At 39.9% G+C, this 15,699-nt stretch overlaps 1 protein-coding gene across 4 annotated transcripts; it reads right to left on the reverse strand.

Moving 5' to 3' along the window:
* Positions 1-483: 483 nt before the first annotated feature.
* On the reverse strand, positions 484-15,176 carry fancd2 (FA complementation group D2). 4 transcript variants are annotated; one of them, XM_044023932.1, is made up of 45 exons: positions 15,042-15,176; positions 14,908-14,945; positions 14,707-14,767; positions 13,846-13,980; positions 13,681-13,748; positions 13,471-13,577; positions 13,321-13,381; positions 12,984-13,036; positions 12,830-12,908; positions 12,591-12,715; positions 12,426-12,513; positions 12,237-12,341; positions 11,782-11,882; positions 11,582-11,684; positions 11,455-11,490; positions 10,923-11,069; positions 10,103-10,237; positions 9,855-9,986; positions 9,661-9,768; positions 9,479-9,588; positions 9,338-9,392; positions 8,981-9,100; positions 8,746-8,819; positions 8,516-8,656; positions 7,690-7,790; positions 7,498-7,613; positions 7,306-7,414; positions 6,504-6,605; positions 6,333-6,427; positions 6,090-6,245; positions 5,350-5,466; positions 4,790-4,918; positions 4,349-4,467; positions 4,149-4,256; positions 3,942-4,072; positions 3,749-3,848; positions 3,152-3,274; positions 2,828-2,921; positions 2,611-2,682; positions 2,427-2,465; positions 2,269-2,343; positions 2,084-2,158; positions 1,802-1,948; positions 1,604-1,702; positions 484-731 (listed from the first exon to the last, which is right to left on the reverse strand). In XM_044023932.1, the coding sequence occupies exons 3-45, from the start codon at positions 14,765-14,767 to the stop codon at positions 645-647; spliced, it is 4,338 nt and encodes a 1,445-aa protein (XP_043879867.1). In that variant the 5' UTR covers positions 14,908-14,945; positions 15,042-15,176; the 3' UTR covers positions 484-644. The 4 variants fall into 4 exon arrangements, with proteins under 4 accessions (XP_043879867.1, XP_043879864.1, XP_043879866.1 ...); XM_044023929.1 differs by having other exon boundaries at positions 14,896-14,945; XM_044023931.1 differs by having other exon boundaries at positions 14,908-15,176.
* Positions 15,177-15,699: the final 523 nt, after the last annotated feature.

Here is a 15,699-nt window from a genome sequence, read left to right on the forward strand (position 1 = left end):
CTTAGTGCCAGCAGAGGATCCTTGTAGTTCTACTTATTGTACAACCAGCCTCAATCTGTGCTTTCATTTCTGATAATCTTATTATTTCACGAGAATGTCCTCGACAGGTGTCCCTCTCTCGGACGTCTACTTGGTTTGAATTTCATGCAAACATTTTAATCAAAGGCGGCAGCTTTTAAAGATTACACTCATCAGTGTTTCAGTGTTTTCTGCTCTCACTAAGTTTTGTGTGGTCAAAAATAAGTCAGCGTTGCTCTATAGTTTTACATAGTGAATGTAAAGTTTTGTCATAACCCAATAAGCATAAAAAAAAACAAGCCTGGTCTGTTTTTAAATTAGCCATAGTTTAAAAGTGATCTCTCGATCTCACTCTTTACATTCCATGATTTGAAAACTTCCATTTACTGGGTTTATTTTATCTTCCAACAGAGAGGGAAACATGAAAGTACAACTCATCCATTCATTTCTTTAATGAGCATGTGGTGTTTTTGCCAGATGTGATTTTATTTACTGCCAAACACTGAAACTACACGAGCAGCAATATTCAATACATTCTGAAAACATCAATACAAACATTCCAAACTTGAAAATATAATAATAAACTGTAGATTTAAAGTTTTGTTATGTACATGTGCTTCAGCGCGTTACTCAGAGTCCTCTGTAATATCTTCTTCATCCACATCGTTCACTCCGTTTATCTTCGTACTCTCCTCAGAGTCACTTATCTTGGCCTGGAGGAAAGAAACAGGAGAAACGTTAGCAAACACAAACTTATCTCAAGCAAGTCCAGTTGGCTACAGCTAATGAATGCTTACATTAAGACATCAAAGAACTGTGTTCACCACTAATCATCAGTGTCTAAAAAATGATCATGTCAGCCCACACTGCCTTTTACAGTTTCCACAGTCTGCTGGCCAACACATGTATACTTGACACAGAAATGACCACCGTGGAAAAGAGTGTGTTTTTCTTATGTAACCAACTGTATTACTCACGTGTGCTGCTTATCCCTGAAATACACTAAATAAAAAGACATTCACACTTATGAGACCTTTCAACTACTATGTTTTTGTGCATGTTTTCAATAGCCTATGTGTGAAAACCATATTTCTCTTGGAAATGTCTGGTTTACCTGTTCTAAGCAATATTAGGCCTTTTCAGTAATGGTGGTAAAACAAAGTTTTAGTAGGCAAAAATGTGCTCTAATCAGTATTTAATGTATATTGTGAAATATTATATATTATCAGAAACACACCAAGATCTGCTGATATGAGTAACGACTACAACAGTAGCTGTGACATCCTTGACTTCTATGCCGACGCCCTCTACAACTACTATTTTTTTGCATTTATTTATTTCACTCAATGAAAAAAATCTATATCTACATCTGCTATGAAATGAGTATGGAAACGTATATATAGATATATATAAATATATCTATATATACACACATATATATGTATATATGTGTATGTTAGGGAAATTAATTAATATTCAACATGTTCTCATATGTGATATAAAAAAAAGACATTTAGAATCAGATATAATATAATATATAATAATATAACGCCACTAAAAAGACTGTAATTGTAATTGCAGGTACTTCAGCCTTCGCCTGTGCAGACAGCGCTGGACCCTGCTCCTCCTCGTCATCGTCATCGTCGTCACTGTCCTGTGACCTCTGTGAAAGGATCTCTTCACCCTGCAGCGTACACCACAAAAAAAAAATACAATATGTGACACCATTATTCAAAAACGCTCAATTTCACACATTCACACAGGTCCAGGGAGGAGGCTGTACCTTCAGGTTGCGGTTTTTCAAAGTGCCGATCCAAAATGCCTCCTGACAGTTGTTGAGTGTGAGCGTGGCCTTCACTCTGTACAGAAACTGCTCGAGGCTCTTCTTCAAGGCCGGCACATGGTTGGTCAGACTCACATCTTGTCGAATCTGTGCACAAAACACACGACGATATTGAGCACCTGAGGAGTAACATATGCCCAGACGAATGCTTCCTTCTAATGTAATGGAAGCATTTCTCTCTCTGTGATGAGTAGAATTTGAAAGTGCGTGATCTGTAATCACCTTCGAGTGCCCACACATGTGATGGAGCTGCCTGGTGCTGAGCTGGAAGGTCTTGAGGAGGTTGTGGACTTCCCCCTGAAACACAGAAAATCACATACATTACACATATGAATGATAAGGTAGAGAGATCACTGCACTGTGCTGCATAAATCAGAGCACTGTGGAATTTTCCATTTCATTTGTACCTTGTGCTTTTTGAAACTGTAGTCCAGCAGCGGCATCCCCAATTTCAGGAAAGACTCCAAGAAAAGACGGCCATACTATGAGATAACGACATTAACATGGGTTAATACCAGCAGCTGCACCTGGATGTGAAATGCTACTGTGGAACTGTGGAGAACACCTTTAGGCACACGTTGAGAACTGGTCTGGAATCAAACACCTGCAGGAAAACAGCGGGAAAACAGCTGAGTGGGCGAATTTAACGTAACTGTAATGCATAAAGATGAAGTAAAACATAAGTTAAACTGTACAAAAATCATTAATTGAAAGTCATAATCACTTTAATAAACATTGAAATAATGTACCTTCACTAGGTTGACCAGAATGTTAAAATCTCTGACAGCTAGGTTCCATGTCAGCAGCTTCTCACTCTGCGTCTGAGAACAGACAGATAATATTATTATTACAGCAGCACAGATACCGATTAAATACAGAAACACAGGAACGACTCTCTGCAGGAATCAGGCCAAAGTCCAAAAAAAACAACACACACATGTTTTACAGTAACAAGAAGAACCTGACCTCAGCGTTGTCACTCATTTTGCTCGCAGGAATCTTCTTGACAGCTTTTTCCAGCTCTGCCATCATCACTTTATAGAAGACCAGGAATGTTTGCCTGGGGGGGGGGATTATGGAAGATTGGCACAGGAGTAACAATAACACGGCTAATGATATCCTTTACTGTGGTTATGTCTGATAATTACAGTTTACATTACACTGTTGTAATCAGCTGTGAGGGAGCCAAATGCTGGGTGGCTTTTCTTTCTTTCTTTCTTTCTTTCTTTCTAACTCACTGTTGCACAAGCAAACTTCTATTTCGCTCTAAGGAAGGAGACGAGGATCTACCTGTTGAGAGTGGGCCACGATGACGAGCCCTCGTCCTTTGATGCATTAACGAGCTCAGAGACTTGATTTTCAGCTATTTCCTCCACGGCCGTTAGAACGTCGTCGACATTTTCTAGGTAGATGCTGCGAAGGCAAAAGTCAAGAAAAAAAACCCTCCATTCATAAACTTCAATTATAACAAAACTAAGAACTGTGCACTTTAAAAACAGGCGTATGTCAGAATTCTGACTTTTCTCTCAGAATTCTGACTTTAATCTCAGAATCAGATTACAATATAGATTATGTAATACACAAAAGAGCACTTTTACATTCTATTAATAATTTATTACTGAGTATTACTTAATAATATAAGCCTCACGGCCACATTTTTTCCATTGCATTTCATCTTTGAAAGTACTGCTCAAACATAATCCTCATCAGGGTTTGTTTTTAATTTTCTTTAATTTTTTAAATATCAGACATATTTGACATTATTGGGACAGCACTGATGAGTCAGCAAGAAGAGAATCTGGGTCCCTGAGCAGATTTCAGGGTAAATTAGGCTACAACTACCAGCCATAATCCCATTCTACAGAAATCCAACTGCAGGAGACTCACCTTAGAAGAGTGTGAAGTGTTTCATTGAATTTGCTCCCTCGCTCCTTCTCTCCACTGGCCGTCACCCAGTCTTGACTCAGGAAACGCTTCACAAGTGAAGCTGAGATTATAAATATAAAGCAATGAATCACGACCGTTCACTGGAGCTTAGATTTGAGTTGATTTAAACATAGCAACGACGAGTCAGACTGACCGGTTTGCTCTCGGAAGGCAGCGGGGTTTCCTCCTTTCTCCGACACGGTGGACAGAAGCCGGGTGAGACACAGAGCGGTGCTGAGACTCGGCATCGTGCCGCTGAAGTTGAGCAGGTACTTGATGGAGTGTCTAAAACAAAACAGATGGTAAAGAGACGCTTTATTCTGCTCTCATGCAGTGCCACTAACAAGCTGCTGTAACTCACTTAACGAGCTTCTCCAGGATCAACTCGGACTGTCCCTTGAGTCGTTCAGCGACAACTCCCAGAGCTTTCTTCAGTAAACTTCTCTGACCTGGCAAACTGAATCCAGACCTGAAACAAAAATACACAAAAAAAAAAAAAGGTCAACAGGAGGAAGTCAGACGCCAAAACTGACAAACAAATCAGTGTCACCACGTTCTCACCAGCTGAAGGTGGTGTTCAGAACCCGCAGGAGCAGCTGATAGCAAGATGTCATCAACTGTTGCTCCTGCACGTCTGTGGCCGGTCCATCCATGACACCGTTGTTGTCCGTCAGCAGAGTCTGAGGACAGCACACGCGTTACATTTGAATTTTTACTGCGATTCTGATTCAAGTATTGCAATAGTACAGGTCCTTTTATTTGGAAGTATATTACAATCATAATAACAATGTTGGATTCCTACTGCACTGCAGTTTATTTATACCTTTAATATAAAAGCAAGATATCAACTAAATATTAATAAACACTGTCAAAACAATTCTTACTTAGTGCACTTATTGCATTTATCAATTCTCAGCAAACACAATGATTAATAATTGGCCGATCGTGATGTAAAAACCTGTCAATAATCGGTCCGACTCGACCCGAGTGTGAGACTGTTACCTGAAAGTGGTTGTGGCAGTTCTCCAAGTGTGAGCAGAGCGCAGGTAACAGCTGCACACAGAAGGTAGCGATGTCCTTGGCGCTCCTCTGCTGCAGATGGGAGAAACCAGCGCTTTTATCAGCTCTTGCCTGGAAAAGAAAAGATTTCATTTAGTGTTTGGCTCATATGAGCCTGCTGATTACAGTTTTATACAGCTGCAACTAAAGGCCACTGATACCCGGAGCCTCTGAACATCACTGATGACTAACGGACAGAGTCAGTCAACTCTCAGGTGTCTCCATCAGTCAGATGTAAGAAAACAATACACAAGAAAAGTGTGTTTTTCCAAAGATGAACAGGTTTTCCCTCAGTCAAAGGTTTTCAACTTTCAACCATTGGCATCACTGATCTTTAACTCCATTAAACCTCTCAGTTGAACATAAATCAACACTTTTGCACCTCTACTACCAAATCTGTAGTGTCAAAGTGTTAATAACATGCAGATGAAACTCAAAACTCAAGAAACTCTGAGACGACATGTTTTGTCACCTGAACGCTCAAATCTGTTAATGATTCGTACCTTGAGGAACGGCGCTCTCTTGACAGGAGCAGAGGTGAGACTGAACTCCAGTTTGCGAAGCATGTCCTCCAGCAGGAGGACGAGCTCGGCCGGACCCAGCAGGACTTCCTCTTGCACCTCAGTAAAGTCAGAGTATCACAGGTGGAGTTAAAAACCAGCAATCACTGGCATAAATTTCACTTGAATCTAAATGAATCGTCATGCTCACATTTCTATTTCACCTCATTCATCTCTTCTGTTAATTTTGAACACATTCAGTTACCTAGAAATAAAATTAGTAGCAAACTATTAAAAAGTAAAAAATAAACAAGTTAAATTAAACTAAACACAAATATGAAAGGCTTCTGCATAGCATAAATTACCTATCAGTATGTTTGTGTATGTAAGTATATAAATAGAGTTTTCATAGCCTTGTATTATGTAGGCTGCCATTTTAGCTTGTTTATATTCCATTTTTAGTTTATCTAAAGTTAACGCTTTAGTTTCATACTGTGTTGAGTTTCAATGATGTATTTGTCTTTTTATTACATTATTGTTATTATTATTATTATTATTATTATTATCATCATTATTATTATGATGTTGTTATACCACCATGTTTCTACATCAGCCCAATCAGACAAAGCAGCCAGAACAAGTGTTCTCTGTGTTTATGAAAGGAAGGCGTCACTATTAGAGGTCACTAATTCTCTCACACTGGACCTTTGAATAAGATTAGAGGGTCATATTCTTCGTCTCACTTTGGTGTGGAGCTCAGAGTCCAACAGTGAGCGAGACAGGAGGCCACACTGCAGCACGCTCAGCACCTCCACGTCCAGCTCCCTGAAAAACTGTCTGTAGGACACCAGACTGACTCCATGTAAGATCTCCTTCTCCTTCTCCTTCTCGGGCTGCTCCTTTAAGAAAAAGCACAAGAGGTTTTTTTATTTTTTAGCTTGGTCATGTTAAAAAAAGAAGCGATAACGTGAGAGCTGAAGTTTTACCTGCTGAGTGTCATCTGCCTCAGTCGTCTCATCGTGCATGGAGCTGCTGTCTAAGGAGCTCTTACCGGCTGCCTTCCTCTTCTTTCCTGTACCATCTACATAACAAATGTTTCATATATTATACTAAATATTTATTTTAACTATTTCATCAAAGGTGTTGGGCTTTATTACCTTTCTTTGCCTTGTTCACAGGAGCAGTGGAACTAACTAGTATTGCTCCCTCTGCGCTGTCTCCATCAAAGTTAGCAACAGGTGGAAGAAAACCAGGCGTTCCTGAAACACACGTTAAGATTGGGTTCAATTATTTAACTCATTTGTTTCCACTGAATAGAATAGAATTTGTATGTCAATTTGTTTCTGAAACACTTCAATACACAAAGATCTGTGTGTGTGTGTGTGTGTGTGTGTGTGTGTGTGTGTGTGTGTGTGTGTGTGGGGAGGAACTAGTCCAAATCTGGACTAACGTAGCAAACTACACTACAACCAATGCAACCACTTTTGCAGGGGTCACGGGGAGACCTAGCCTGACTCAATCCGAGGGGCGGGATTAACGGTCGTCCTTCAAATTCCCTCTGCACGCAACAGGAAAGCGCTACAACCAATCGCAGCGGAGAAGGTAACGTAGGCACAGTGACGGAAAATAGTCCATGGGCAAGTGTTCCGCGTGTGGTGTTATGATGTTATGTTGAATTTAAATGCATTACATGTAGCAGAGACCAGCAGGGACTAGACTCTAGACTAGACTCTAGACTAGACTAGACTAGACTAGACTAACCAGACTTTGGATTTTGCAGCTCGCAAGCTAACAGAGAGTTTCTAGACAGAACCTGGCTACAAATTAAATTTGTTACCGCTTGAGTGCGTCTAGATTTCCAGGCTAAAGGAGACCAGGATATGTTTTCCGTCCTTCTACAACTATTTAAACAATACGTTTTAGAAACATAATTGAGACATTAATTAGTCAAATACGTACCAGCCAGCACCCTCTCCAGCAGCGTCTGAAGGTACGTGATGTTCTGCAGTCGGGTCATCACCTTCATCTTCATCTCAGTTTCTTTTTGCCCACAAAATGCATTTACAGTCTTGCAAGAAAACAACGCCTGACTTTAGTCACAGAGCTCATATGTTCAGGAAAAGAAATGACTTCAATTCAACATGCAGTTACCTCTCTGAACCAGTTGATGGTGTAAAAGAGTAAGTTACAAAGAAACTCCCTCTCAGCTTTCGACAGGCTCTCGATTTTCTCCACTACACCCATGTCTGTAAGGACCAGAGGACAGCCTGACCACGCCAAACACAGTCATTACTTCACAACCACAGGTTTCAATTATAGATTTGTCTCTTTCCTCTTCCTTACCCAGAAGACCATCAATGTTTTCCAGGGTTCCAGGATTCTGCTTCTCCTCACACAGTCTCAGGAGGCGAAAAAACGGAGCCAGACAGAGAGGAGACACTCTCCTGTAAATGAAAAATAAACATCAGAAATCTAGATCATATGGAAGAGGATTAGGGCCACATATAAAATATTTAAAAATAAAACGGCATGAATTCTGAGATTAAATTCATAATTCTGAGAAAAAAAAAACAATTTTGAGATTAAAGTCTCATTTAGACTTTAATCTGAGTCTGAAACTGAGATTAAAGTCTAAATTCTGAGATTAAAGTCTGAAACTGAGATTAAAGTCTGAATTCTGAGATTAAAGTCTAAATTCTGAGAATATAGTCTGAATTCTGAGATTAAAGTCTGAATTCTGAGATTAAAGTCTGAATTCTGAGAAAATATCTCTTTTCTGAGATTAAGTGAGATTAAAGTCTGAAACTGAGATTAAAGTCTGAATTCTGAGAAAAATGTCTCTTTTCTGAGATTAAAGTCTGAATTCTGAGATTAAAGTCTGAATTCTGAGATTAAAGTCTGAAACTGAGATTAAAGTCTGAATTCAGAATTATTAAAGTCTCGTCAGAATTCATGCCATTTTATTTTCTTTTTTCAATGTGTTATTATTATTAGATTATTATTTTTTACATGTGGCCCTAATACTCTTCTGTAAGATCATTACAGACAGTTGTTACTCAATAAACTATAATCCTCAATCTGATTGCATCACAAGTGAAATACAGTACATCACTGATTTAAAATACATTGCTGTTATTCGGCAGAACATAAGAAGGGGAAGTGGACTGACTTGTGCGCCTTCTTGCTTTGACTCTGCTGCTCGCTTTTGTTCTGAATATCTTTCGCCAGCAGAGGCAACAGGTTGATGGCGATGCTGTTCTCATCCAGTACTTCCAGGTTGTACATCAAATGAACCGGTAGAGGGAAGGACCTGAGATATGCGGGGGAAGGAGGGATTAATGACACTAAGAAATAAACATTCCAGTGAATTCTTCTCTAATTCTTCTATCCCTTACTAACCCTTTTATTTCAGGGCAAACATCCACCACAAAGTCGTTCTGAAAGTCGTCTATGACGCTCTTTGAAATGTGTTCCTGTTGGGAAGAGGGGAGACACATGTATATATATATATATATATATATATATACATACACAACAGGATCAAAGTGCTAGTAGGAACAGGAGCTGCAGTTCATAAAAGGTTGTTTCCAACACTCATCACTCTTACAGTGAATCATTATTTGCTGAGACACACCTGCACACTCGGGTCCAGGGTGGAGCTCGAGATTAGATTGGCGAGTTCATCGTAGAACAGAGCCGTGGCCTCGGGTGAACTCTCGCTGCTTGACCTCACGAGTTCCAACAGAGCCGTCACCTGCAAGAAAACGAAGATGAAGAATATCCAAAAACAAAAAGCTGCCATAAAGGTGTTATTCATTTCAATTTCAGCTGTTTACATCAAAACAAATGGATAAACTGAAACAAAAAACCTGTTTTGTTCTCAACCACAGAAAACACTAACCTAAGCACAGACAATGAAGTATTTACTGTAAATCTAAATGTAAATGAAGTATTGCGCCACATTTTCACTGTCATCCTAACTTGTACCTACCTGTCTGAACGTCTCCTGAGGTAACGCCTCATTCTGTGTGTCCTTCACTTTGGGCCTGGATGTGGAAAAAGAAGAATAATCAGGAAACAGAGAGAGAGAGAGAAAATAATGACAACGACGCCTACGACAAACTGGCCTCACCTGAAGGCCCCCATGCTGCCTACAATCCTGATGGCACCAATGATGCCGATGCGCTTGTACTTGGGCACGGTGCTGGAGAGCTGCTTACGGATCACGATGTGCATGTCGTCCTGGGACAAGAGAACATTAGAGAACAGACACAACACAGGAAAGGTGGGACACATGAACGCATGACTGTTCACCTGAATGTGAGAGCCTTGTTGCTGCTGCCCAAAGGCCAGTCTGCTCAGGAGGTGGAAAAGTCTGCGTATCTGCTGAGGTGTGAGGTTGTCCATGTAGTCCAAAATCCCCTGTAAGCACATCACATTAACGCTCAGTCAAAAACCAAACCAAACCAAGACAGAATGGGACATTTGCCAAAGTGTGACCTCCTTACCTTCACAAAGACGGCATACAGAGCCATTTCTGTGGGTTTCTCTGTGACCAGGTCACAGAGAAGCTCCAGGGCCATGTCCACCTCCCCCGCCACACCACTGCAGACATGGGTCACTAAAGAGCCCACCACCTCCTGTCAAACATTACAGGACAGTGACAAATCACACACACACACACGTGCATTCCACTTTAAAACAAACAGATTAATCCAAAAAGGCACATTGAAAATGAAAGAAAAGAAGAACGCACTTGTTGGCAGTACGAGTCAAACACGGTGAAGGAGAGTCGGTACATGAATCCGCCAAAAGGGACCACACAGGGGTCATGGGAGCGCAACAAGCACTGAGCCAAAGACAAGATGGACGGGAAATACCCTCGCAAGACCTGAATCGATTCAAACATACAACACGTTTATCAGTTGATCATTAACCCTTAGTGCTCATACAGCTGCACCCACGGGGGAATAATACACAACTCCTGATATGGACATCCAGGTGTGTGTGTGTGTGTGTTTATATATTGTGTCACATATTCAGGCTTTAAAAAATGTGTGTTTTTTTTTCTGTCAAAGTTTTCATATAGAGTGGCAATAATTGTGCAGAATTATTTTCGATGAGTCTGTCGATTATTTTCACGATTAATCGATGGATCAATCGAAAATGTCAGAAAACGTTAAAAAAATGTCAATCAGCGTTTTGTCAAACCTGGAAATAATGAGGTTCTCAAATATCGTGTTTTGTTATTCACTTTTAATGATTTCTTTGTTTTATGGAGCAAAGAAACAAAGAAAATATTCACATTTAAAAAGCTGAAACAATCATAAATCTTGTTTTTATAATGAAAAAAGCAATCGATTAATCGAGTAATTGTTTCAGCTCTACTTTGAACTGCGCCGTCATTTCATAAAAATCCAATTTTAAACATTTTGAGTACTTTCTGCTCAGGTATGTCTATATAGTTGGCAAAAACTCTATGTTTGAACACAGTAATGCTCTGTGTTCTAAGGGTTAATGATCCACAAAGTAAAATATGTCACTGTGATACCACCTGTGTGAACAGACTGACTCACCTGGGAATAGTCCCTGAAGGTCTTCTGCAGCAGAGTCTCCTGAATCAGTCCTGTCCTCACTTTAAGCTTCAGCACTCGCTCTGCTCCTCGTCGACTAAGGTTGGCATTGGTGCAGTGGAGGATGAACAGCACCAGCAGATCTATTACCTGGAAAGGTCCAGCCGAGGTTTCTTTGGTTTTTTTAAAGTAAAGATCGACCAATATGTGTTTCTCTATACATGCCGATATAATCATTATTGATATTATCATAATAACTTAAAAAAACAGCTATTTAATAACTGCAAGTTGTGTCTGCATTGCAGGTCACTCATATATATGTTATTAATTAAATATTATATACAATAAACAGGTCTTGAAAAAAAACAAATCTTTTCAAATGAACACTTGTGCAGCATTCATCACATTTCTGAGAAGCAAAATTTGTCAAACTTTGAAATAAATGGCAATTCCTTTACCTCTTGCAGTCACATTCATAGAGAAGATGTGCTTATCAAATAATAATACACAGACAAACAGAGGAGATAACAGTCACCTTGTGGTCCTCAGCTTCATCCACAGACTCGATTGCCTGACGAAAGACAACAAAGGGAAAACAAATGTTTGCTAAGGATTTAAAAGAAATAAATTGTACTCACAAAACAACAACAACAACAACCCACCTTGAGCCAAGCCTCTGAAATAGTTTTTTGAAATCTCACTGCTGACTTGATGCCGTCCAGTGTCAGTGTAATGCTGTTCCCAGCTCCTGGAGTGGACGTGACCCTGAGCCAAAAGTCAGATTTATTAAATCACAAAAATCAAACCAGAGGAATGTTCTTGACAGCATGAACTGACATAAACATCATGTGTTTTGTTTTACTCTGTTGCTCCTTTGCTCTTCATGCGGCTCTGAGAGGCCTGCAACACTGGAGGGAGAACACACTGCTCCAGCTCCAGCTTCTGACGAAGATCATTCACCACCTTTATTTCAAAATAAAAGCACAGGAATATAAATAGACAATTTATTAAAGTTCCAGTTTGTAACATTTAGGAGGGTTTACATATACGTGTATATGACTGGATTTTTGTATCCTTAATAATAAGCCTTTTATAACTACTTTAGGGTGACGGCCTTGCTTTACAGAGGTTGCCATCTTGTGACGCCATGTTTAAAGTGGAGCTTAGTATGAAAAAAACCCAAATAAAAACAAAGAAAAGACCACTGTAGTTGCATGATCTTCATTTGTTACAATTCACGCTCTCACCATTAGATGTCACTGATTCTTAGACATTAAGTACAAGAATACGGCTGTAGACATGAGTAAGAGATCTAACCTCATGTGCGTCAGAGGCTGAAACAGAGTGCAGGATGAACTTGACAACCACGGGCAGGTCTTCCAGCTGCACGGCAGCCAGCGTGGCCATAACTGCTCCACGGACCTGTGAAAACAGAGCGTAAACGTTCACTAAAGCCTTTAATAAGTCACCCAAAGTGAGTGTAATGAGCGGTGCGGCGTCTGCTACCTCAGTCAGTAATGAGGAGCTGAGGTTCAGACTGGAGAGAGCGTCCAGGATGGGAACGGTCAGCTGAGTGTTGGTCTGGAGCAAAGAGCTACACACACAGCAGAGATAAATAAACCACAGAGGAATCACAGACAGTGCAGTAGTTGTAGTAGTTGCAGTACACACTTGAGCTCTCTGGCGATGTCATTGTGCTGCGAGTCTTCCAGTATCTCGGGCAGACTGGTGATTATGTCTCGCGCGACATCCACCGGCGCTACGGACACCAGCTCCATGAGCTTCTCTGCCAACTCCTGCAGGTACAGACAGTAACAGGCCACAGAGAGGACAGAGGGAAACAAGCACATCACACATGGGTGTGAGAAATGAACATGGAAGGAAACCCTGTCATCAGAGGAATGACTTACCTTGCTGTCCACCACCCTGTCGAGCCATTTGAGCTGGTTAATGATCATGCGTGGAATGCTGAGTCCTCCATCTCCGGTTCTGTGAGGAAACAGAACCACATGACGTTTAAATATATATATAATAAACCTTCATGAACTCATGTTAAATACTGACCCATCGAGCATGAACTCGGGGAGTTTTTCAAGCAAGGTGTTAATGATGGAAGTCTGCATGAGAGAAAAATGAAGACAAAAGATTCACATACGTGTAAACTTTGCACAATTCATATATTTGTATCCCTCAAAGATTGTTTGATTCGTCTGATCATATAAATGTGATGCTGTAGAGAGAACGCTCGCTCAGTCTCCCACAGCATTAATACAATCCCCAATCTTGCAAGAAATCCTGAATAATAATAATAATAATTTCTTCCTTGGTTCACAACCTACATCCCCAGAAAATGTGATTAAAATCCGTCCACTTTTGTCTTTGTCAGAGGTAAAGTTCTCACCTGCAGAAGTTCAATAGCCAACAGCATGCGTAGCAGACTTTCCTGGAATGAGCTGGCAGAACTACGACAACAAAGACGATCAATCGGTCTGTTACAGCAAACAAACGTAGCTTCTAGTGTAAAGTACATAATAGTCTGTAAAACGGTCACCTGTCATCTCCGTCAGACAATCGCGGGACACACGGCAGGAGGCAATTCCTAAAACTATCTGCGTCTTCAATGTGACTCTCTAACCCAGTGACAAACTCCTGAACAACCTGAGAAATGAAATGTCAATGAACATAACAGTCTTAAGACTGAAGCATGTATACAGTACGTGTATACAGTACACAGTACGTGTATACAGTACACATTACTTACTCCAGGGTACTTGGGACTCTTCCGTATTTGTTGCTCTATCCTTTTCTGGAAGACGACTTGATCGACAGCTAGAGAGAGAGAGGAGAAAATCTCAAAGATTATTTAAAGGCAATATCTTTAATTTGGCCAAAGAATGGATTTGGAATTGAACTTGAGTATGTTTACCGATCTCATTGGATGTGCCACCTCGCTTTAAGGTGACACCTGCTTCTCTCAGGAATATGGTAAATGCACTTTCATTAGTGACGACAGGAACGGCGACTTTAGGATGACGACCTGTGCTGCGGCTCTTCTTTGCCTCTATTATGGAGGGAGAGAGAGATTAGAGATTTATGTTATGTTCATGTCTATCCTTTAGTCTGATATTAGCAGTATTATGCACATTTTGCACTTCTTGTACATTTTATAAAATGGCATTTTTTGCTGGACACACAATACTTATTATGACCTTTTTGCAGAGGTGGAAAGTAGTGAATTTCATTTACCCACATTACTGTAATTGAGTAGTTTTTGTGTACTTAAAAATGTGTAATTGTACTTTTAATTAAAGTACATTTTAAATCACATCCGTTACTGAGTAAAAATTAATTTAAAAAATAATCAACTGGTAGTGAATGAGCATGTGTGACCTTTGACCCATGTTGACTTACACATTATGTGGTATTTTATTTTATTAGCACTTTAATTTGTAAAAGTTTGCCTTTAATTAAAAACAATAAACGTGATATTTGTGTCCCTGTGTCCTTTTTGCACGACACAAGAAAGAACCCCAACCTTAACTAAGTAACTTTTACTCTGAGATACTTTCTTACTTTAACTTGAGTACATTTTTAGACATTCCAGTATAAATATTCCAGTACTCTGCCTTTTTGAATCCTTCCTGGCAAATGTTCCATATTAAAAAACAACTAAGACTAAACCTTAAGCATTTACAACAAATAAAAACGAATGAAAAAATACCAAACTCTTATAACCTTGGTTATGAGTTATGACATTATATTTAAAATAATAATAATAAAAACGTACTGTTAGTTGTGGTGGATGTCTCTCCTTTATCCGCAGACGAGCGTCGTTTTTTGCGCAACATCTAAAAGAATAACAAACGTCAGAGAGTTTATCAGAGAAGACACGAACTAAAGAACGTTTTACTGTACTGTACAACAGTCAATGTAGAGAAGTTGACGTATTAATGAAGACAGCAAGTGAGTCCGTTACCATGACACATACCTCGCGTGTATGTGGTTACGACGAGGTTTAGTTGTTGGCTGTGAAAATTGTTTTAAAGTGAATAGAAAAGTGAATAGAAAAGTGAATAGAAAAGTGCTCAAAGACGGACGACGGTAGACGATTATTCCACTTACAAAACAAACTTCCGCGCCAAAGCACCATTGCGTCATCAAAGTCAGCCAGGGCACACAGTCCACTTCCGTGTGACGTAGCCGGAGCAGTGATTGTAGACGGACTTAAAGAATCGTGCGTCAAAGAAAATCATCATAATAGTCTACAGTTTCTTTCTCTTCGTAACTCATTTATAACATTGTCCTGGACGCGGTAATCTATAGTGCGCTATTAAATGCAAAGGTGTTCAACATTAACGAGATTAAAACACATTTTTATACAGTCCCTTAAATGTGCGTGCTTGTTTTTATAGCGTACTCAACACTGTCGGGCGGTGATTAGTTTATCCCATGCTTGTAATAATATGGTGAAGCTTTTCGGGCGACGTTGTATGATGAAACAGGCGCAACCACAGAGAAATTGTACGTGCGCAACCACATCGAAGAGTAAACAGTTGTTTAAGCTGCTTCCCCCCTGCATGCATCCTTCAGTCGTGTTTTATAACGACTGAATTACGTATAAATAGTGCGTCACATGTAACAGGCTGTAAATCAAAAATGATTATGTGACACACGAACTACAATCACAACATCTGAAGTGAAAATTATGAAAATATACATTTTGAGTCATGTGACATAGCAAGAAGTGATAGGTCATTAAACTACACATATGTTTGGTCAG

Source organism: Solea senegalensis, linkage group LG4, assembly GCF_019176455.1.
Source record: "Solea senegalensis isolate Sse05_10M linkage group LG4, IFAPA_SoseM_1, whole genome shotgun sequence".
In the NCBI taxonomy this organism is placed as follows: Eukaryota; Metazoa; Chordata; class Actinopteri; order Pleuronectiformes; family Soleidae; genus Solea; species Solea senegalensis.